This window comes from Drosophila arizonae, chromosome 3 (genome assembly GCF_054131065.1).
Source record: "Drosophila arizonae isolate 15081-1271.41 chromosome 3, UAZ_ARI_1.0, whole genome shotgun sequence".
In the NCBI taxonomy this organism is placed as follows: Eukaryota; Metazoa; Arthropoda; class Insecta; order Diptera; family Drosophilidae; genus Drosophila; species Drosophila arizonae.
The window spans coordinates 20,421,514-20,442,977 of record NC_142923.1 but is presented as its reverse complement, the minus strand read 5'-3'; the positions used below and the strand labels follow the sequence as shown (position 1 = coordinate 20,442,977).

The window sequence follows — 21,464 nt, the reverse complement described above, 5'->3', positions numbered from 1 at the left end:
CTAATCGAAAATTAACAAAATGCAAGCAAGGGCAAATATTAATTCAACAAGTATTTTTGTATATTTATCATATATATTAAACATAACTAAGAATACTTTTTAGCATTATGAAGTCCGAAGCATCAAAGTAGAGTTACATGTGTATAGCTAGCAGGAGTTGAAAATCTGCAATATGTATATATGTATTTGTTATCGCTTATGTTTTTGTTTCTTTATTAATTTTCTTTTTTAACAGGAGCTTTAATAGTAATAAAACAACGAAAGTCTTTTTAAATATCAATAAAGCGGGCTTTGTTGAATAAAAAAATTTACATCAGGAGCTTATGTATGGAAGGTATTCCAATAGAGTTAGAAATAACTTGAAATATATCAAAAGAAATCGAAATCAGCGTAAAATGATATCCAATGGAGAAATATATATGTGTGCTTTAATATATTTTGGGGCTTCACTGTAGTTTGTGTCGAGCTCAACTCTATCAGTTCTTTTTTATTTTTTTTATTTATTTTTTTTGGCGCGCCCAAGCTACTGATGCATCACGAATGCAGCCTGTCATCTGTCATCTGGGCCCAAAATCGAAATCGAACTCCAAATTCAATTTCAATTGCAATTTCAATTGTGTTTAATGTTGCAATCCTTTTACTTTCGCATTTGCAAGCCACCTTCACTTGACCAGCTGGCCAAAAATTATGAGAAAGCGTTTGCCCACCTAAATGAGAGCGAGACCGAGAGCGAGAGTGAGAGCGAGAGCGAGAGTGGAAGAGTGTGTCACTCGGTCATTTGAGTGTGTTTCTGTTGTGTCACATATGCGAATGTATGAGTGTGTGGTCAGCAACCATAACCTAACCCACTGACAACATGTTTGGGCCAACACATGCGCAACTCGTTTCAATTTCAGATTGTGGGTCGCTGTAATTGACGCCCCAGTTGTGTGTCGCCGACAGAGTTTAAAGTCTTACTTTGGCTACCTTCCTCGTTATTATGTCAATGGGTCTCACATGCCGTGCTGTGCTGTGCGGCATGTCTGAGAAGCGGAGAGAGAGGCGCGCCGTGCGAGTGGCACAGCTGTTACGAGAGGATCGGCTCAGATACCCATTAAAATGTTGTCGTATGGGGTGTATATTTTGTGTTGGTGGGAGAGTAAAAAAGCTGAGAGTGAGGTAAATTTTTATATTTCTGATTGTATACGAAAATTATATATTGAACTGTTATCAGATATTTAATTTTTGTTGTGGCACAAAATCTATAATATCAATCTAGTTGTAAAATATTTTAAAGAAATTTACATTATATATGTTATCGATAAAAGCCTCTTATAAATGTAAAATTAATGTTTTGTTTATTATTTTGGTATGCTGTATAAGAATCGTATGTAATATATAACCAAAAGTTTATTTAACTAATCTCTGCTGTTTCTAGTCTTTGGCTTGCAGGGTATCTGCTCGTCATGCAAACATATGCATATGGCTGCTTGTTGCATGCAACTTTCGATTTAGTTTCAGTCGCATTGCTTGCATGTCTTGACCACATATTGTAGTTCGATATGCCTGCAACAAGTCGCAACTAAAGAGAGAGAGTAGGAGAGGCAGAGAGAGAGAGGCACATTAGGTGAGCGATGTTGAGAGTGAAAGAAAGAAAGAAAGAGAGAGATAGAGAAAGAGTCAGTCGGTGAGAGAGCAATTGGAGGCTGCCGTTAGACGTGCCGCATCTTATGTCATAGGCTCGCATGGGGGCGCCAAGTGTTTGTTTGTCTGCCTATTGATAGACAGCAGCGAGTGCTTATAAGCGTCATTGTCTTAATTCCAACATTACAATTACACACGCTTCCTTGAATTAATTACAAGCTTTAGATATAAATACATATACACATATATGTATTACACATAAGTAGATATATATATCTGTATGTATATACTACATATATAAATTTATCTATATCGATACATCTTTTATTTTCACAAATATTATTTTTGATCTTTGTCAGATTTGAAAGCGTCACGCGACCTGACCTTGTCTTATATCTTTATGCACTTACGCCTTTATAGGCGGCTTTACATAAATTATTACGAATGCTTGTATGCCGATTCGTTTAGTTTATATATCTTTATTGTCAACAATAGACTCAAATGCGAGACAGGTGTCGATTAATCATATATATATATATATATATACATATAGGTGTTTTTTATATTTATTGTCGGCATCTTCACAAATCACATTAGCATTTTCCAATTTATTTTCAACGCTGATTTGTGTAACAATTAATTGTCTTTTGGCAAGTGTTTGGTCGCCATTTGACATTCCATTTCCATATCGTACCAATTGCAGGCAGCTCATCTCTCGCACGAGGCTGAGCCCGAGTCGCAAACCTGACAGTTATGACATTTTATGTGACATGAACAATACTCATTTCTTTAAGCTGTAACGGTTCCAGTTTATTTTTTTTGGTAGTTCCCATGTTTTTAGTTTTCTTTTTTTCTTTTGTTTGATCCTCTTCCTCTTTTTTTTGTAATGGTCGCCCGACGCGACGCGTTGAGGGTTCATTGCGTTTCTGGTCAAGGTCGTTCGGCGTTCAGTTCAGTTGTTGCGGTTAGTTAGCCAAGTTAACTGTCTGGCAGAGTGCCCAAGTAACTGTGACTGCGTCTTGACTTGGTATGCATTGTGTGTTTGGCAGCTTTTATTTTTAATTTTTGGCAAGTAATGGGAAAAATCGAGACCACTTTTACATATGCCGCATAATCATGAAATGCATAAAAATAAATAGTCTGCACAAAAAGAAGACAAAATACCTTTAAATAGATAAAAAGCTATACGATTTATTTTGATAGTCATGATAGAGGGATATTTATTCATCTATATTTGTATATACATAGTTAGCAAAATATATAGATATAATAATAAACATTTAAGTATATTTATATGTTTTTATAGGCGATCAGATATGCTTCTTCGTTGATATCCCATTGTGAATGGGTTCAGTCATGACATATTCATAGGATTGTTTCAACTCCAACGAATTTTGATGTTCATCCTTTCGAACAGCGAATATAAATTTTACTCATAGGTCTATACCTATAATTTTTCTAGAAAGATCTATATATTTTTGTTTTAATATTAAATATAACCACAAATATTTTTAAAAAACTGCTAGCATAGATTTATGTTTGTTGTTCCTCCATTCAAGGTGGAAATATTCAGCAATCTAGAAGCTATAAAAATAGATGACAATTTATAACACATATAAAATATTATTGCTTATATGTTATTAATATTACTTTTATTATAGACATGCCAATTTGTTCCTATATAACATAAGTATATTGAGTTGTAAAATCAAGTAAATCAATTGTGAAATTTTATAATAATATTATTTTAAGATCATCAACATTTGTAAATAGAGCTGCACCAAGTATTACCATTTGCTCAATCTGATTTGGCGTTTAATTGTAATGCCTTGTACTTAACTGCTTGCCTCGCAATTAGTGAGCCGAGAGAAACCTGTTAGGCCAAATGGGTTTGCAGCAAGTTAACTGCAGTCTCGGCCCTTTCAATCGGTTTCCCTTTCATGACATTGAGGCAAGTAAAAGCCCGCTCGTTGATTTGATTTGAAAGTGATAATCATCATGGCAATTGAATTGTTAGCTGCAGCTGCCAAGACAGCCGCACTCTCCGCCTCCCTCGCTCGACACGTAGCGGCCAGAAAAGAGGTCAATGGCAAAAGCATTTGAACTCTTGTGGTGTGGCGCGTCTTTCAAACTAAATTTTGTTTTGTTGATGTTTTCGTTTGCTTGTTTTGTTGGTTTTTGTTTGTGAGCATCTCGGATTATGCGGTTAGCTTGGCAAAATTGTCACGCACCGTTGAATGCTGTGCCCAATTGAGTCGCTTGCATGGAGGCGTGGCAGTTGAACAGGTGCTTGCACTTAATCAAGCTGTGGCTTTGGTCAATTGATTGTCTCTTCAGGCTTTGCCACTGTTAAATAAGGAAATGGCCAACGGCCACTGGCCCACAGAGCGCAACTGCAAATCTATGCAAATCTTTCGCGAGCCAGAAAAACCAGTCAAAAAAAGCAACAAGAAATCAAAAGTTAACAAAAAAAGAGAAAAACAATTTATTAACATAATAAGTAATTCCGCCTCCGGAGCTGGTGCAGCTGTTCGGTGTGTAATAGATACGGCGGTCTGGTCTGAAGTTTTCCGGGTTTTTCTTGACCCATTGACTTACTCCTGTGATGTGATTTGCATGCAAAATAATACTGTAAATTAGAAGAAAAACTCCGATTGTGATCGCGCTTGTCCTCATTTCGGCTTTGTTTATGTTTCTGTTCATTTGCAGATCTCTAATTATTTTATAGTCATTTCGGTCTTATTGGGGGCGATTTTAAGCTCATAATTACAACAAACAGCCACACAGTTGGCAATCAAATAGTAGGCATTGCTGTAGCTGCTCTTGTTGTTGTTTCTACGAGTGTAAATTGCGTAAATTGTATAAATATTGTGCTATGCAGTCGAGTCTAGTTGTACATTTTGTAGCCTTTGTTTCGGAGTTGTATTTCTCTTTTTTTTTGCTGCTGCTTTTGGCCGCACTGAGGCGTACATAAATTTGATTTTGGGGTTGTAGCAACAAGAGAGTCAGTTGAAAACTAAGTTGAATCTGCATTAAACAGACTAATGTGAATTTAGACTCATATAGTGCAAGAGAAGCCAACAAGGAAATTACGGAGTACTTTTTTTTAAATCTTTATTCATTAGGAAGCACCAGAGCATCTTTTTGCTCTATTATCCCCCTTGAGACATGTTAACAATCACAGGTTTAGCTTATGTACAAAACGTAAATATATTTTAGGAGTAAATGAAATGAAAATTTTATAAAATGTATATTAAAAAAAAAAAATATAAATAAAAAATAAAATAAAAGAAAATGAATAGAAACGTATGTAATATAATTATAAAAAATTAAAAAATTAATAAAAATTATAAATAATACCAAATAATTTAATAATCATGGCTTTTGTAAAATATATTTATATTATATTATATTTATATTCGCCCAATATTTCTTCATATCTCTGAGCTTCCAACTTTTCAAGCAACCCACGGTAGCTAAACACAACAATACAAATATATAGAGCGCACTGTAATTAGGCAGCACTAAAATGTTGGTAAATTAACAAAGGCGCAAATAAAACATAAAATAATTAAGCAATTGCTCAGTTCGCTGCAACAAATAAATCATTTTCAACGATTTTAAATAGAAGACATGAAAAACTAAAGAAAAATTGCCAAACAACACAACACTCCACTACTCCACTTCACTTCCCTCCACTTCACTCAGAATGTGTGTTAACTGTCCCATTATTTACAAAGCGTTTGGACATAAATATAGCTAATTATACAGCAATAGACGTGCAGCAAATTTATGGCTTTTCCTATGTCAAAAAAAAAAAACACAATATACACTTCCTTCACGTCGACCAAAAAAGAAATGAAAAATTGTAATACATTATAAATGCATTAAAATTGGCAGAGAGCTCGAAATAGGAAAAAGTAAAAAATAAACAGGCCGACGGAATGAAATATTAAGAAGAAATACTGCTAACGAGTGTCTATAATTAAAATCAATGAAGTGGGCAAATGACGCAAAATATGTAATGTGCTCTGTGGACAGCACGAAATGAGAAAAAACATATAAAATGTTGTGTAGCAAGACATAAAAATAAATATCAATATATGAGTTAAAGTTGAGATACGCTGATACAACAAAAGAAGAAGCTAAAAACAACATGAACGTAAACGTAAAGTAAAAAATGTTAAAACAACACGTTTTATAATATAATAAATGGATAATAATAATAATAAAAATAATAAAAATAAATAAAAAATATAAAATTAAAATAAATAAACATATAAAAAAAAGCGAAGACTAGAAAGAGACACCAATAAATTTATTTAATTTGATATTTTATAAAGGAAGAACAATTGAAACAATTTGCTTTTATCATAATAATTATTATTTTAATAGATTTATACAAATTATACTAACTAGCAAGTCATATATGCGTAATTGTACTCTCATAGGCTTGTATGTCTAATTTCTATTGGCCAAACTGCATTTAACAATTTGCAAGAAAAGCACCGTTGATAAATGTTGATAAATTACAGCTGGCTTTTATTTTGAGGCATGTCGTCTCTGTCTGGAGCACAGGCAGCTATTGCAACACGTTTGTATTTTGGCAAATTTCTTTGCAACCGAAAAGTTGCCGCAAAAGAAATTGCAAGTCAATTACCGTTAGTAGACGGTCTGGTTGGCGCCATGACGCAATAGCCCGCTGTGGCAGCACGACGCCAGCAGCGACGCTGGCGTCAACGTCGACGTCATCGCATAGCGCTAATTGATTGCGGCTGCGCGTCTCAGTTTGTTGCATTCACTTTGCTTTAGCTTTGGCTTTCGTTGTTTTTGTTGTTTTCTGGCTTTTTTTTTTTTTTTGGGTCGTGCCATTCTCCGTTGCCACATGCCACACACAGGCACGCACACACACACAAAAAACATTCATATACATTTGCAACGGAGTTCAATTCCCGCTGGCCTAGCACAAGATCAATGCTGTGCGTTGGTCAACAGAGCCAACAGGTTCTGTCCAACGAAACGAAAGACTTAGGCAACGAACTTGAATTATTTTTTTGCTCGATTTTTTTTTTTTAAATTTTATTTTTTTATTTTTTGGCGTATCCAATTTGTCATTACAATTAATTATGCTACATTTGGGCGTTGAGCGGTATTTAAAGTCAATGCTCATAACTGCACTAAAGCTTGCATAATCTTCATGCTTTTCGCATGACTGAAGTGGCGCCGGATTATGTGTCCGAAAGCTACGTGATCGTGTGCGTAAGAAGGTAGGCCAGTTTTTCTTTTTGCTTGTATTTGTTTTTTTACTCATTTAAGTGGAATGAGTGTATTGAGTGAGTATGGGGTAGACTTTTTGATGTCCGTCCGTCTGTCCAATCCAGTGGCAAATCAGGAAATTACATATCTGATCGAAATTTAAAGTGCTAAAGACTTGAAATTTGGAATACTTACTCGAGTTGTATTCATTTTTAATTACTTTTTTAAGTCAAAAATATGCTATAATTTGAGAATATTTAACGTAATTTATTATGATCGATTACACAATTGTAGTGAAATAAGTTTGTGAGATTGTTTATACAAAAAATTATTATTATTTTTTACTTTTATAAATTAAATTCCCATCATCGATTTTTCCAAAGATGAAATAATTTTTAATTTTTTACGCAATTATTTTTTGTTATTATTATTTTTTTTTATAAATTTGTCTTTTGTTTTACAAATTGAATTATGCAATTTCCTTGTTTGATTTAAAAAAGGTGAAAAAAGAACGTATACTTAGACAGATTATACAATTTGATGACATTTTTTAAGAAACTATTTTAAAAAAATTTTGGGCTTTAATTATTGTCATTTTTGAGACGTGGACTGCAGCTGGTAAGCGTCATGTTATTATCTGCATCGTAACCAATTGAAATGGTTTCATAACCGGGCAGACAATCACTGCCATTGGGCGCCACGCATTTGCCATAGATGGAGCAGCTGCGCACGCAGTGTGGCATGCAATCAAATCCCTTTTCTGCTTTGGCCTTGGGCAGTTTGACGTAGCCCAAATCGCATTCCCACATGTGAGGATAAATGCAGGTACTGTGCTCTGGTTTGTTCTGCTCCGAGCATCCTGATCTCTGAACGAAGCCCTTGCGACAAACACATTTATTTGGTGCTTGGCAATGACTGTTCGCATCACAATCGGGCTCACACACGGGCTTGCAGAGCTTTTCCCCATCGTTCTTGGCGTAGCCAGGGCAGCAAAAGGTCTCGATTTTTTTCGACTATTGAAATTTGATATGAAGAATCTTGAAATGCTTAGCAATATACTTGTTCATTTACTTACGAACAGATCCATGGGAAATGTGAGATTAAAACTATCAAATGCATCTTTGATCTTCATCCAATCAGGTGACAATGTGCTTTCATATTCCACCTCCCTTGAACACAAATTGGAATCTGTAGCTGACTCGGCTTCTTCGATCTTTGTGTCCTTTGGATTAGAAGAGACTTATAATACTTAATTCCTTATGTAAATTTGTATTTACTTACTAAGCAATTGGTTGGAAGTGTAGGATGCAAGTTTTCCAAAAGTTCAGTTTCCCTTTCCACATTCTTGGGATCCTTAGGCGTTGAGACTTCCAGATTTGTTGCAGATTTGTTCCAGATTTGTTGCCTTGGGTAATTTTGTTGACATTTGATTCACTTCCATACTTACGGGCGCTGCTGTGACAACCAAGGGCGTAGGCTTGAGCGAATCAGTATGTTCAGTCTGTTGGAATATAGTTATTGAAGCATCTTAGATTACTTAGATTACTTACGGTATTTTCATTGTCCTCCGCCAAAAAATTGAAGTCCTAGCATGTGGAATATATAATAAGTTAATATTGTAAATAAATATTACCATACTTACGAACTCAGTGGTCAGATTTAAGTCTTTGTACATTTTCATTAAATCATCTAGCGTCAGCGACTTTTTAATTTCAGGCTCATCCGTGTCAACAATTTCGTTGGCCTATCGAATTTAAGGAACGTTTTTAGATCAGCTTTTATAATTTACTCATACTTTAGTTTACTTACGTATTCTTGTGGCTCGTCTTTTGCGCTATTTTCTGCAGATGAATCGGAATTCTTAAGTGGGCATTCAATTTCCTTTTGTTATGGAAAAAAAAGGCTTAGTACTTGGAATATTTTGTGGCATAAAATAGATTTGCGAAATTTATTTTATTTACTTACTTCAGATTTAGCAGATAGGTCGTTGTTCATTATGGAAGGCTTTTCAGTACTATGTACGCTTGAAACACCATCAGTTACCTAAGTAGATAAGTTAAGGGCAACATATTGAAGAACACGATCGATGATGTTACTTACTTCGGATTGGGGGAGGCAAGGTCCGTTTGTCGTTTGCCTTTTGTAGCCCTCGCAGCAAACTCGTTGCAATTGCGTTGTCGTAATTCGCTTTTATCAATGGGAAAATAATTACTATTATATTATAGTAATTATTATCATTTTTATTAATTACCGAAACTCCATTAGGAGCAAAAATTCATCATGTGGTGACAAAATGATGTGAAATAAGAAATAAGCTATATAGCACAATGCGTAAAGTATTTAGATTAAATATGCCTTCACTGTTACGTAGAATTAATTTCAATGAAAATTTTGACGCGAGTTACCTCTGGATATACTCAAAGTTCCTTAGTCAATCAGCATATCAATAGTGATGCTGGGAATTAAACAGGTATTGTTGTAGTCCATTGGACTACAGTTAGCTTTAAGGATTATCCAAAACAGCAATAATAATAGATTCTGTGTCCTGCCCATGGTCAGAGCCCTAAGGATTTCGACTTCAGTACGATCCCAAACGTCTAGCCGCGCTTACAAAACGCAACTAATTAAACGCAAATTGGTCACAAATGCAAACTTTTATTCATTTATTTAACATAAGTTCCCTGAAACGCTTATCATTGAAAGAGCATAGCGGAAGTAAAACTTTGATATTATTTTTAAAAACAAATAATTGTACATTATTTTTATAACTTGTAATTTTAGTGAAACACGTTTTTTATTGTTTTTATTTATTTTGTATGCCAAATTATAAACAAAAATGATTAAAATTTTTTCCATAGAAATAATAAGTAAGACGAAGTCTCAAATTCCTCAATGTATGGCGATAAGCGTGCTGCGTTCCGCAAAAAAACTTTTATCGAATAAGTAAGACAATAATATATATATAAGTTTGAACCAAGTAAAACATTAGTGGGGAGTGCCTATTTAAGAACAGAGTAAATCCGGCATCGTTAATAATTTTGGGTAGCTTGTGTAACGTTGAAAAAATATAATCAACCCGTTTATTTGGAATTTTTTGTGAGATTTGTATAATGGAATTTCTACGAATAAAAAACGATGGGTCCTCGCTATTTCCAATTATCGTTATAGTTATAAATATTGCACATTAATATAAATTGTAAAATATATATAATTGTATATGTGTTTAACTCACATAGTTTTAGTTGTGCTTGCTCTCGCTTGTCATTATACTATCATACTTAGTCATAAGGCTAATCATTCTTTTAGTAGTGATTTATAATTTCATTTGTGAAATATAATCCATAGGCTATGATATATTCTTATAGTTTATTTGAAGAGCAGATCAATGGGTGATTTTAGCTCTTCTACTGAAAAACTCCTATTATATGCACACGTACATATGAACTGGGCTATTGTACTCCAATTGTTCTCTTCAACTCAACTCTCAGCTGTTCAGACAGCTCTGCTGATAAACACTCTCGCTACTGTCATGCCCGCCTTGCAGTCATCTCTCTCACACACAAGATCCGTACTCTCGGAATCAAATCCAAACTGTTCTCTTCAGCACTCTGAGCTGTCGAATTTATAGTTCTTGCCGTGCAGTAATCTCACTCGCATGCGGGCTTAAAAGCTTGAACTCTAACGGTGGCTGTCGATAATTGCCACGCTCAGCAGCAATGGTCAACAGCTGAGAGAGTCAACCTCGGATAGTTTTGAGACAACTTTTATTTTTTAATAAGCATAGAATTTTTGTTGTTTTATTATTTGTAAGAATATCAATTATATCTAATAATCCAACAGAAATGCCATGAGAATAAATGTAAAAAAGTCACAGCTGCGAATTAGTTTTGAGCTCATCGACCTGGCCATTGGCACAATTGGCTTGTCTTCTATTGATGCTGCTGTGGAGCACTGTTCGGGGTCTTCAGTGGTTGTAGGCACAGGTTGGCAGCCCTCTCCGGGTATAGCAGAAGGCTCGTAGCCATCGCAGCAGACTTCGCGTGGCTCCAATTTGACTTTTTCCTGGTTATATGTGAAGATATATCAATATATTATATATTTATTCTTATATATATATAAGTATATCTCCATTATATATGTACTTACAACCGTGCGTATTTCGCCTAGCACATTTAGGCTCTTCAGAATGTTGGCAAACTCGCCATAGTTGTCCAGGTTAACGCGTTCCGTTACTGTGTACTGCACTTCGACATTTTTGATGCACAAATGGGGATCTTCTGTGGAAGTTGCCAGATGTGCGTAAGCACTCAGCATGGCAAGTAGAAGTGCCCAAATTTTGCACATGATTAATTCAGAGCGTATAAATCTAAACTAATACATTGTTTGAAGTTCAGCGAGCAGCTGTGCCCAAATCTTTTATTCGTTCACGAATCAAGAAGAGTATATTTGTTTAACGGAATGCTGGCAGAACCCTAGCGATTTCAGCTAAACATTTGAAATCTGAATCTTGAACTCATATATTCTTTCGGCTCTTAAACTGTTTAAGTGTGGAAAATCGGGAAGTATTAAAGAGTATTTACGATGCTATTAATTTTAGACACTTTGAACTTGAAATTTATATTTATAGAGATTCGCTAAAAATGTAAATAGCTTACCCTAAAATATATCATGAACAGTCTTGCAGATAGAGCAGCTAGAAAACAATTTAGCAAATGGATAAATAAGATAAATAATAAATTACGCAGCAGATTTATTGAATACTCATAATATAATAATGTAATCTATATTTTTGGAATGATAATTTAATGTGTATAAATCCCAATATACTTTGAACACTATTTGTTCCACAAAAATGTCATATGATATAATAAATATATAAAAGACTCTTTAGGGGCGCACATAACTAAGCAACTTTACAGTTAATCAATTTAAAGCGTTAAATCTAATTTGCGTATAAAATTATAAATTATATGGCTCGCTCACTGGCGAGTATAATACAGCCGGTCCCACTTACTTACACTTGTTTATTTATTTATTTTTTTTTTAATATATAACATTTGATATTCCACACCCCATATCTTGTATGTAAAAGGAACTGACTCATGAGCCACTTCTGTTCATATAAACGATATAATACTGCCTAATATGGTACATATTAATCTGTAACTATATTTGTATATATTATATTCATTATATATATAGCATAAGTTTTTATTTATTTTATATTATATATATTTCTGGCCTACATTCTCGATCTCTACAAACCTATAAAAAATATAATGACAAAATTTCTTTCACTCATATTACATAATATTTAGCTCATATCTTTAATTGTATAAGAAGTTTCGCGGTCGATAAGTTCATTGCCAGCTGCTTATTGTTTTTCTCGCAAAGCCGTTATCTTTCGGTATGAGAAGACGCAATATATAAGCAGTACAATAGCTGCTAAGATCAGTGTAAGTCCAATTGAGTAGATAAACAAGTCGGTCGAACTCTTGCTCATTGGGGCATTTTCAGTGCTGTCGGTTGAACTTTCAATAGAACTTGTTGTGTAAATCACTGATGTGGCCGAATCTGCTTGGCAGGTTCCATCGTAGTCCTCGACGTATGTCGAGGTCTAACATCAGAAGACTCGAATAGTTCACTATCTGTGCTTAAGACTTCGAGCTTTGAACCTTTAATGCTTAGTCTTATGAAGTGCTCTGCAAAGCTGCCGTACTCCTCCATAGGTGTCTCCTCCGTTATTGTATAGCTCACTATGTTGTGCACTGTGCACGAACTAGATTCGGTTGAAGTCCCTAAGTCGTCCTTTGTAGTTTAAAGCACCGCCTGGGTCACCAGACTAAATAATAATATTACTTTAAGCTTCCACATTCTGAAGTGGAAACGTTACTCCGTGATGCTCAACAATCACTTGCAATCAAACATATTTAAGGAGAAATGGGAACTATTACAGGCCAAGCAGAGATGGGCACATGGTTGGACATGCGGTGCTACTATCCCTTCTAATAATGCAGTTTCTACTTTTTATCATCCTGTTACCTCAAATCAGAACTTCAACTCATATCAGATTCTCAGTTTTAGACGGGACGATGGTTTCAGGCAAGATACTGGCCCCAGATAAATACCAATAGACATTCTAACATTCTTATTTCTTTGTGTACAACTTATTATGGTATTGTATATGTTTATGGGTTGCATATTTAGGGGCTTTGGGTCTTAATACTGATCATCATATATATGTGGTATATATTAAAGCTTTAGCATACTTTTACCGTTTCACACGTAGAAACTTTACGTAAAGTTTGAGTCTCAGTTCAGCTTTGTCTGGCGTACAGTTGTAACATAAATAAAAGCTTTTCGGAGTTTCTCAGAAGCTCTAAGCTCTTGGCGCTCTTGAAAGCTTTTATTTTTACATTAACAATTTATAATTTTACTATGTTGTGTTGAAAAAATGCATTTGCCAAAAATGGGCACACACGTAGAAATAAACTCAAAATATAGAAAAAATCGAAATTTCACAAAACATTTTGTAAGATTTAAAGTATTTAAGTTGTAGTTAAATATTTATATTTATCAAAATAATCATATTATATGTATATATTTGAACTTACATTATATATTTTATTTTTTATATATTTATTTTTATATTTATATTTGTATTAATTTATTCAGCTAGCTTACTATACTTAATATACTTTTATACTTGACTTGACTCTAATGGAGTCCCAACTGGACTCTAATATTATATATATTATTATGTTATATTAATCTGACTTTCAACTAATGCTATTTCAGTATTTTATTTATGTTTATTTATTCAATATTTATTCAATATTGACTGCTTATGAATTGATTTTGCCCCAATTAAAATTGAATCTAATAAGAACTCATTACAAGTCACAAAAAAGAAAAGACGAGAATGTGTTTTAATTTTCTTTTTATTTACATTATTTAAATATGTACAAAAATTTCATAGAATAGAAATTGACGTAAAATAAAGTCGTAGAGGCAACTGAATTTTCGATGTTTTTGTTTAGTTTTCTGTCTAGAAAGAACTGTACATAAGAGGAAGATGGTGACACAACTAACATAGAGACAAGCAGGACAACCGAATGCGACTTGATGTTTGTTTCTCCTTCCATTGAAGGGGGAGGGAGGGGCTGGCAAGTTTCCAGAGTGTTCCGTTTAGGAAAACACTCAGCGAATTGCCGCATTTGATGATCTTCCCGTTGAACACGCTGTTTGTTGCTTTCCTCCTAGAATTTCGGTTGGTATCACAAACTAAAACTAAAGTGTAAGTCGTACTTTGAGGGTTGCGGGTCGCGGGTCGCGGGTTTCTTTTTTCGTTTTTTGGGATAGTTCCAGTTAGGTTATCTTTTTCTTATGGTTGTTCTTCGTATGATAAAGTATTGTTTGATGTTGGTTGCCATACGCCTATTACCCGATGTCAGAAGCGGATGTGGCCCTCGTTAGTATTAAAATTGATCTACTTTTTGTGGAGGTAGCCGCCGTGTCCGGAGACGACACCGTGTCCGGTGACGCCATATCCGGAGATGCCATGTCCGGTGGAGATGATACCATGACCGGAGCCGACAGCAATGCCAGGTCCGGAGATACCAATGCCTGAGCCGCTACCGTAGGCAATTGGTGCGCTGACGATGGGTTGGCCCTCGGTTCTGGTGACGGTGTGGGTGACGGTGATGGCGGGCTTCACGTGGCTCTCAACGTGCACGTTGACGGGCACTTTCACCTCATAGGGCACTGGGCGATCGACATGGACGGGCACCTTCTGGATGACGCGCTTCTCAACGGTGTAGGGGACTGGCTTCTCGACGGGCACGGGGTATGGCTTGGGCACATGGACGGTGTAGGGGCGATCGACGGGGATCTTGACGGGCACCTTGACGACCTTCTCGACGGGGTAGGGCTGTGGCACATGGACGGGCACCTTGACGATCTCCTTCACTGGGTATTGGACGACCTTCTCGACGGGGTAGGGCTGTGGCACGGGCACCTTGACGGGATAGGTGACGGTCTTCTCAACGGGATAGGGCACACGACGCTCCACCTGATAAGGCACCTGCACGGTACGCACAACGGTGTTGGTGCGCACCTGTGTGGGCAGCTGCTGGACAACGGCAGCGGGTCCGCTGCTTAAAATTGCACCACCGCCCAGAATCGCACCACCGCCCAGACCGGAGACACCGTAGCTTGAGCCACCATAGCCATAGCCCGAATAGGCAATGCCGCGCTTCTCCTGCTTCTTCTCAGGCGCTTCAGCAGCAACTGCAGCCTCTACTTTCTTTTCGGCCTCCTCGGCGCTGGCCAACAGCGCGCACATAGCCACCAGGCCAAAAATGAGCTGCAATATGAAAAAGGAAACCAAAGTGGGTTAATCGATACGATCGCTACAACAACGATTATATAATTTGACTGCTGCGTCACTTCCGCCAACAATTATTTCAAATATGACAATTATGCAATCTGCCAAATGAGTTTGGCTGCGCGCCAAGTTCAATGGTAGCTCCAATCATCGGCCACGCGGCGCATACGTAATGCGCAAAGAACCTGCGCGGTGCGTGCCAAGTGGCGTATGCTTGATGTTTTTGTATCACTATGTGAAATGGGCTTTGCAGTGAATGAAATGTATAATTGTGTTGTTGTACTTGACTTGAGATATATATGTTTCCTACTTAATCTGCCTCCAAATTTTTAATTTGATTATAAAATATTTAATAATTAATTATTCAATAAAAAGTTCTTTGAATTTTTTTTTTTTTAATTTTTAAGATAAAATGTGCCAATTTCATTTTAATACGAGCTAGCCATATGTGTTAAATTTAAAAAATATACTATTTAAAATATTTTAAATTACTTTCATTAGGTTTAGTAACTGCGTTACTCATACTAAAAGCAATATTAATTTTTTTTTTCAGAAAAATATGTTGTTTTTTTTTTTTGGCAATGTTATTTATAAAAAATATATTGAATTTTTGTGATTTTTTTCTTTAGAAGTTTGTTAAAAAATCTAAGAATAGTAAAATATATATTATTATTATAATTTTTTGCTGGCTAAAAAATTTGCAAAGCTGAAATAGCTATATGTAAAGCTTGTAAGCTTTTAAAAAGATAGTTGAAATTTGATTTTGCTCCTAGAACTGTTAAGATTCTAACATTTTGAAACACAATTATATTTTGAGATTTTCGTAGCACAAAATAATAATTATATATAAAGTTATATATTTATTTCCATTGTATTGCGTAGTGATAACTAGATATAAGATATTTATGATGAATATAATGCGAACACTTGGTGATTTTATAACTTGAAACGTTTCTTAGATGGTTTAGTTGGCTTGACATTTAATTTGTATATTATAGTACGCTTGAACACAACATACCATGGATTTCATTTTGCACTTTGTTTTAACTTCTAGACTGGCGACACTTAACTTAACTCTTGCCGGGGCTTGTATGTCTCAACCAACCCGCAACTGTTAACTGAATAATTTTGCTAAGACATTGCGAGCTTTTATATGCCGATCAGGCGAACCACGGCTACGGCTGGATGCTCTGGCCCGGTGGCTGCGCCAAAGATCGACGTCGACAACAGCAGCAGCGGCAGCAGCGGGTGGCGACAGCTCAAAAAGCTCGCTCTTTTCCTCGCTCGCTCTCTGTAAGTTATCTATGCTCTCACGCTCTCTCTCTCTCTTGTCTCCGCTCTCTGTGCGTAAGGAAAGGCTGTGCTGCATGCCAAAAAAGCTTTCAGCTCACACGGACACTGTACGTGTACGTACGTGTAATGCGTGTGAGCCGCAGTGCGCGTGTGTGCGTGCCTATCGGTGTGGCGTCTAGAGCTGTTGACGGCACGGCAACACAGCTAATGGCACTCGGTACTTAGTGGACAACTGGGGGCACTGCATAGTAAAAAAGGTTCCAAAGTGTATAAGTGTTTCGAAAAAAAAAAAAAAAAAACATTCAGCCTTTAAGGAAGAAATTTAAATGACAAATAACTACTTCATTTATTTCCAAAAATATCAAAATGCAAGTTTTTTGAAAACTGAACTCTTCTGTTCGAATAAATGTCACTTTGATGCAATTGAGTGGAAAATCTGTATGAAATGTATTTGATAACTAAGAGATATTCATAATATTAAAGGAAATATCTAAAATATGTATAATTTATCTAATGAAATTAAATAAAATAATAATAAGCTTTAAAAACAAACTGAACTTATTTATATAACAAATATTTGTTTGAATATTATTATTTTCAAATTCCTTTACAGTTATTCCCAAAGTTAAATAAATATAAAAATAATAAGAAATAAATATATAATAACGAAAAAAGTAAATTGATCAAAAACTAAATGTGTTCTACGAAATGCAAAACATCAAATACATTGAGGAAGTATTATATTTAGGTGTTTTTTTTTTCTCGTTGGAAAAAACTAAAATATCAGAAATCACTTCGCCGATTTCATTTCCGTTTCCTTTTACCACAGAATTGTATTAATGTTTTGGTTTTAGCTCTTTAATCTCAACTGTCTAAAAATGATTATTTGTAGCATATTAGCAATGCTTTGACTTTGATTTTTTTTGTTTTATGTAGGTTCATTATAGATACAGCATAATTATTTAGTCGAAAAATTAATGAAGAAACGAGAAATCCGCCCGCTCGAATCAAGATAGACGAAACCTTTGACTGCAGTTGCGGCTGCTGCCCAAAAGGCAAAATCAACATTAGGCACACATTTTCTTGTACTAAGCAAATTCAGTTGCATTTTCCACAATTTTCTTGTGTAATTCTTGTTGTTGTCGGTAAAAAAAAAAAGCAACAGTAAAAAAACATGCGCCACTTGGTCTGCAAGTTCTTCTAAGTTGGGCTCGGTTCGGTTGGGTTCGTGACTGAACTTTTGATCTCGAATGATTTTCGGGCCAAGTAAATTCGTACTGTGGGTGCAAAGATTGAACGCTTACAGTGTGTTTGTGTTTGTGTGTGTGTACAATTTGACATTTTAATGTGCATAGGAAATACAGAGAACTTGTAAAGATATCTATATATATATATGCAGATATAGCCAACTGAATGGGTAGTACGAGTCGAATCGTCCAATGGCCATGTAAATGGAACGTGTGAACAATGAGATTCGACTCAAAGAGAGAATACAAGCATTAGATTTACGACTTAATATATATATATATGTAGATATATAGTTAGATCAGATTGTGGTCAGCTATAATATGCAGTTTGAAGGCGAAGGTCGTGGGCTGTCATCAGTATTATTGTTAACATTATCATTAGACTGAATTTGAACTACATTATCGTACAGATCTCAAATGCGGCCTTTGTTCGGTATCGTTATATAAAGAACTCTGCAGCGCGCCGATGACCCCAAAAACAACAATTGAAAGCCATCAAAAGAAAAAAATAAGAAACAGCAGCACAAAAACAATAATAAACTTAAATAAGATTCAAAGTGAAGGGAAGAAACATAGCGGTTAAGGCCCAACATTAAATTCAAGTTCAAGTTTATGTGCGTTCACTGTGGCGGCGGATGCTGCTACGTCACTCACAGCTTCTTGTTTTCAATTTCATCTTTCATATCATACACGTGCCAAAAAATACACGTAAAAAAAAAAAAAAAAATAAATAAACAAAACAAAACACAAACGTCATAAAAAATGTAAAGACAACATTCTAGTTTTTGAAAAATTTAATTTACAATAAAAAAATAAAAAAAAAAAAAATACCCCAAAAAATTATGCAAATATCTTTAAAAAAAAAAATCAGCTCGAAAATATTTTTTTTTAAATTTAATTTGCCAATAATTAAACTAAAGAATTCATCTTACGTACTCCGCCCATATTGATGCAAAAGAAAATAAAGCAATAAATTAAGCAATTGCATAACAAATGCAACGAGCACTGAAGACAAAAGATTCACAATCAAATTAAGAAGACGAACTTGTTGTTGTTCTTCTTCTTTCATTTACTAAAACACACACATACATAGTTAGTTGAACAAAAAAAATATGTGTGGATTCTGATGACGTCTATCCGATTATGCAAAACAGATCGAATCATCTATGTAGTCAGACTATGTCTAAATGCAGAGCAAGGCATTTGCATAAAATATCAGCGGGCCATTAGCTAATCAAAGTTTGATTCACATTATAGATTCAGCTTGTTGTTAAGATTTAAACAAAAACAAAATAAAATAGTCGTCTGTTTATAATTAATGCCCGGCGGCGGCGTTAAGGTGAACCAGTTCTAAAGCCAAACAAATTTAAGATTTAAAAAAAAATCGTTTTCTATATATTGTTTTTTTTCTGCTTTTTATTTATTAATTCCCTTTTTTATTTATTATTGATATTTGTTTTTTTTTTTTTTTTTTCTGTCGGCGTTTCTTTAAATAGCATTTGATGTTTCATATAAGTTTTAGATATTGGACAGATGAGTTGGCGATTTGATTATATAGCACGATAGAGATCTTTTGCATCTTCTTTTTAAATGCTAACCAATCAAAAACTTGCAATATTTATGTCTGAAATTTGAGAGCAATAAGACATAAATTAAATTGGAAATGGAAATGCGTACTTAAATGAATACAAAATGCTTATATTTTTATATATATGTATATATTTCATAGATATTAGTTTGAAATATGTTTTTAAGTTAAAGGTTTAAGTTAAGTTTTAAGCTTACATCTGCTTTACATATAACAAATCAAGTCTAAAATTTATCGTTGGTGAAGAAACTAGTTTTATTCACAAATGAATTGAATATACGCTTATCTTTACTGAGTATCGTTATAAGCTTATCCTGAATGAACAAAAGAATATATATTTAAAATGTCAAATCATTTGGGCAAAAACATTATACCTTAATGTCCCGTTTTCAATGAATTCAGAGTATATTTAAAAAAAAAATAAAACACGTTTTGTCTGGGGCAATAAATTTTAAACTGACAAAGAAGTGTAGAACTTCTTGTGGGGCATTGTGTAGTCAAAGGCAATTTAAAATGGGCATTGTTAAAAAACAAATTAAGCATGTATACTATAAGCGACCAATTTGAAAAATTATTTGTTAAAGATTTTTTGGGGAAGTTTTAATATAATATTTTGTATAATATTAAATTAAAAAGTAAATTAAAATTTTTCAGTTTTGAATCATAAAATTTTTTTTTATTATTGCATATTTTTAATTTTAAACTTATTTATTTATACCATATTCATTCAAAACATGAATAATGTTCTTTATTTACCATATTATGTTTTCAATGTTAATATTTAAATATTTATATTTCGTTACTAAAATTGTATTATGTACTTCATTCTACTACATTCCACTAATATACAAATAAATTAATTTTTATTTTGTTTCTATTTTTATACCCTGAACCCATTGAAAATGGGAAATCAGGGTATAATGGTTTTGTGAAAAAGTATGTAACGGGCAGAAGGAGGCGTGGCAGACCCCACAAAGTATATATATTCTTGATCAGTGCGACGAGCTGAGTCGATATAGCCCTGTCCGTCTGTCCGTCCGTCCGTCCGTCCGTCCGTCCGTATGAGTGCGTCGATCTCAGAAGTTATAAGAGCTAGAGAGCTGAAATTTGGCATGCATACTCGTCAGTACCATACGCAGTACGAGTTTGCTTCATTTTTTCGATAATTCGTCCGATAACTTTTTTATCGAGAATAATCGAAAAATTGATTTTGTTTTTTTTAGCCTAATTTGAACATTTTTAAAAATGGAGTCTTCAAATTTGCGTTGTATATAAAGGTAATCGATACAAAGATTTTGTAGTTTACAGATTTTGGGTACCACGCCCCCTTCTCCCCCAATTTGTAAAAAACGCATTTCAAGTACTAGAGACTTGTGCTTTGGAATGTACACACATGTTTACCATATGATTACACTCTGAAAGTTTCATTAGGATCTTATGTCTACAAAAGAAATTATTCAACCGATAAATTCTCAAATTATTGCTCACACTGCAGCGCAGCCCAAGCGCAGTCGCTGCTTACTGCACAGTTAACAGAGCGCAGGCTTATGCGTGCGTGTGGACGCATGTGTATGTATGTATGTGTGCATAAAAGAAGTGCAGAATGATTAGAATATCAGCTTAGAGGGTTCAGGGTATCTCCTAGTCGAGTAGTCTCGACTGGAGCCTTTATACTTGTTTTTTTTTGTTTTTTTATTTATTGTTATTTTTTTTTTATATTAAACTTGACTTGATAAATAAACAACCATGAGAATGTACAATAAATATTGTTTGCCTTAAATATTTTAGAGTATTATTGTTACTTAAAACAAAATAAATTTAATGTCAAGTATTATATATGTACATATATATACTTATATAGGTATACGATTTATTTCAAATGCAAAGCTCGAATGCTTAAGAGGACTAAAAAGTATGGCGTTAATTTGGACAGCATCGATTTATTGGCTCTGGCTAAAGATTTGTCATTTGCCATTTAATCGATGAATCGGGCAATTTTTTATCTTTCCGTATGTGTATGCAACAGGTGTATAATCTGTGCATGTGCTCCACTTTCAAGATGCTTCGCATT

At 34.7% G+C, this 21,464-nt stretch overlaps 4 protein-coding genes across 10 annotated transcripts in view; 1 reads left to right on the top strand and 3 right to left on the bottom strand.

Annotated features, from left to right (window-relative positions):
* Ance-3 (angiotensin-converting enzyme Ance-3) overlaps positions 1–21,464 on the top strand; it is a 66,794-nt gene that overhangs the window by 13,552 nt on the left and 31,778 nt on the right. The window lies entirely within an intron of this gene.
* On the bottom strand, positions 7,246–9,564 carry LOC149269851 (fibrillin-3-like). 2 transcript variants are annotated; one of them, XM_089463884.1, is made up of 7 exons: positions 8,980–9,564; positions 8,845–8,922; positions 8,689–8,760; positions 8,522–8,623; positions 8,430–8,465; positions 8,161–8,380; positions 7,962–8,101 (listed from the first exon to the last, which is right to left on the bottom strand). In XM_089463884.1, the coding sequence occupies exons 2-6, from the start codon at positions 8,872–8,874 to the stop codon at positions 8,234–8,236; spliced, it is 387 nt and encodes a 128-aa protein (XP_089320010.1). In that variant the 5' UTR covers positions 8,875–8,922; positions 8,980–9,564; the 3' UTR covers positions 7,962–8,101; positions 8,161–8,233. The 2 variants fall into 2 exon arrangements, with proteins under 2 accessions (XP_089320009.1, XP_089320010.1); XM_089463883.1 differs by lacking the exons at positions 8,689–8,760; positions 8,845–8,922; positions 8,980–9,564 and adding an exon at positions 7,246–7,892 and having other exon boundaries at positions 7,955–8,101; positions 8,161–8,465; positions 8,522–8,585.
* Positions 10,627–11,377, bottom strand: LOC149269850 (uncharacterized). Its single transcript, XM_089463885.1, has 2 exons — positions 11,026–11,377; positions 10,627–10,941 (listed from the first exon to the last, which is right to left on the bottom strand). The coding sequence occupies exons 1-2, from the start codon at positions 11,221–11,223 to the stop codon at positions 10,705–10,707; spliced, it is 435 nt and encodes a 144-aa protein (XP_089320011.1). The 5' UTR covers positions 11,224–11,377; the 3' UTR covers positions 10,627–10,704.
* Vajk2 (cuticle protein vajk2) lies at positions 14,008–16,441 on the bottom strand. The gene is made up of 2 exons (XM_018003465.2): positions 16,284–16,441; positions 14,008–15,244 (listed from the first exon to the last, which is right to left on the bottom strand). Exons 1-2 carry the CDS (start codon positions 16,293–16,295, stop codon positions 14,369–14,371), a joined length of 888 nt encoding a protein of 295 aa, XP_017858954.1. The 5' UTR covers positions 16,296–16,441; the 3' UTR covers positions 14,008–14,368.

Bases quoted from the DNA above. Each gene is read 5' to 3' on its own strand.
- LOC149269851 (XM_089463883.1), bottom strand. From the start codon at position 8,011: ATGAAGATCAAAGATGCATTTGATAGTTTTAATCTCACATTTCCCATG. The intron at 7,893-7,954 runs GTAAGTAAATGA...AAATTTCAATAG, and splicing joins CATTTCCCATGGATCTGTTC to TCGAAAAAAATCGAGACCTT.
- LOC149269850 (XM_089463885.1), bottom strand. From the start codon at position 11,223: ATGTGCAAAATTTGGGCACTTCTACTTGCCATGCTGAGTGCTTACGCA. The intron at 10,942-11,025 runs GTAAGTACATAT...ACATATAACCAG, and splicing joins TAGGCGAAATACGCACGGTT to GAAAAAGTCAAATTGGAGCC.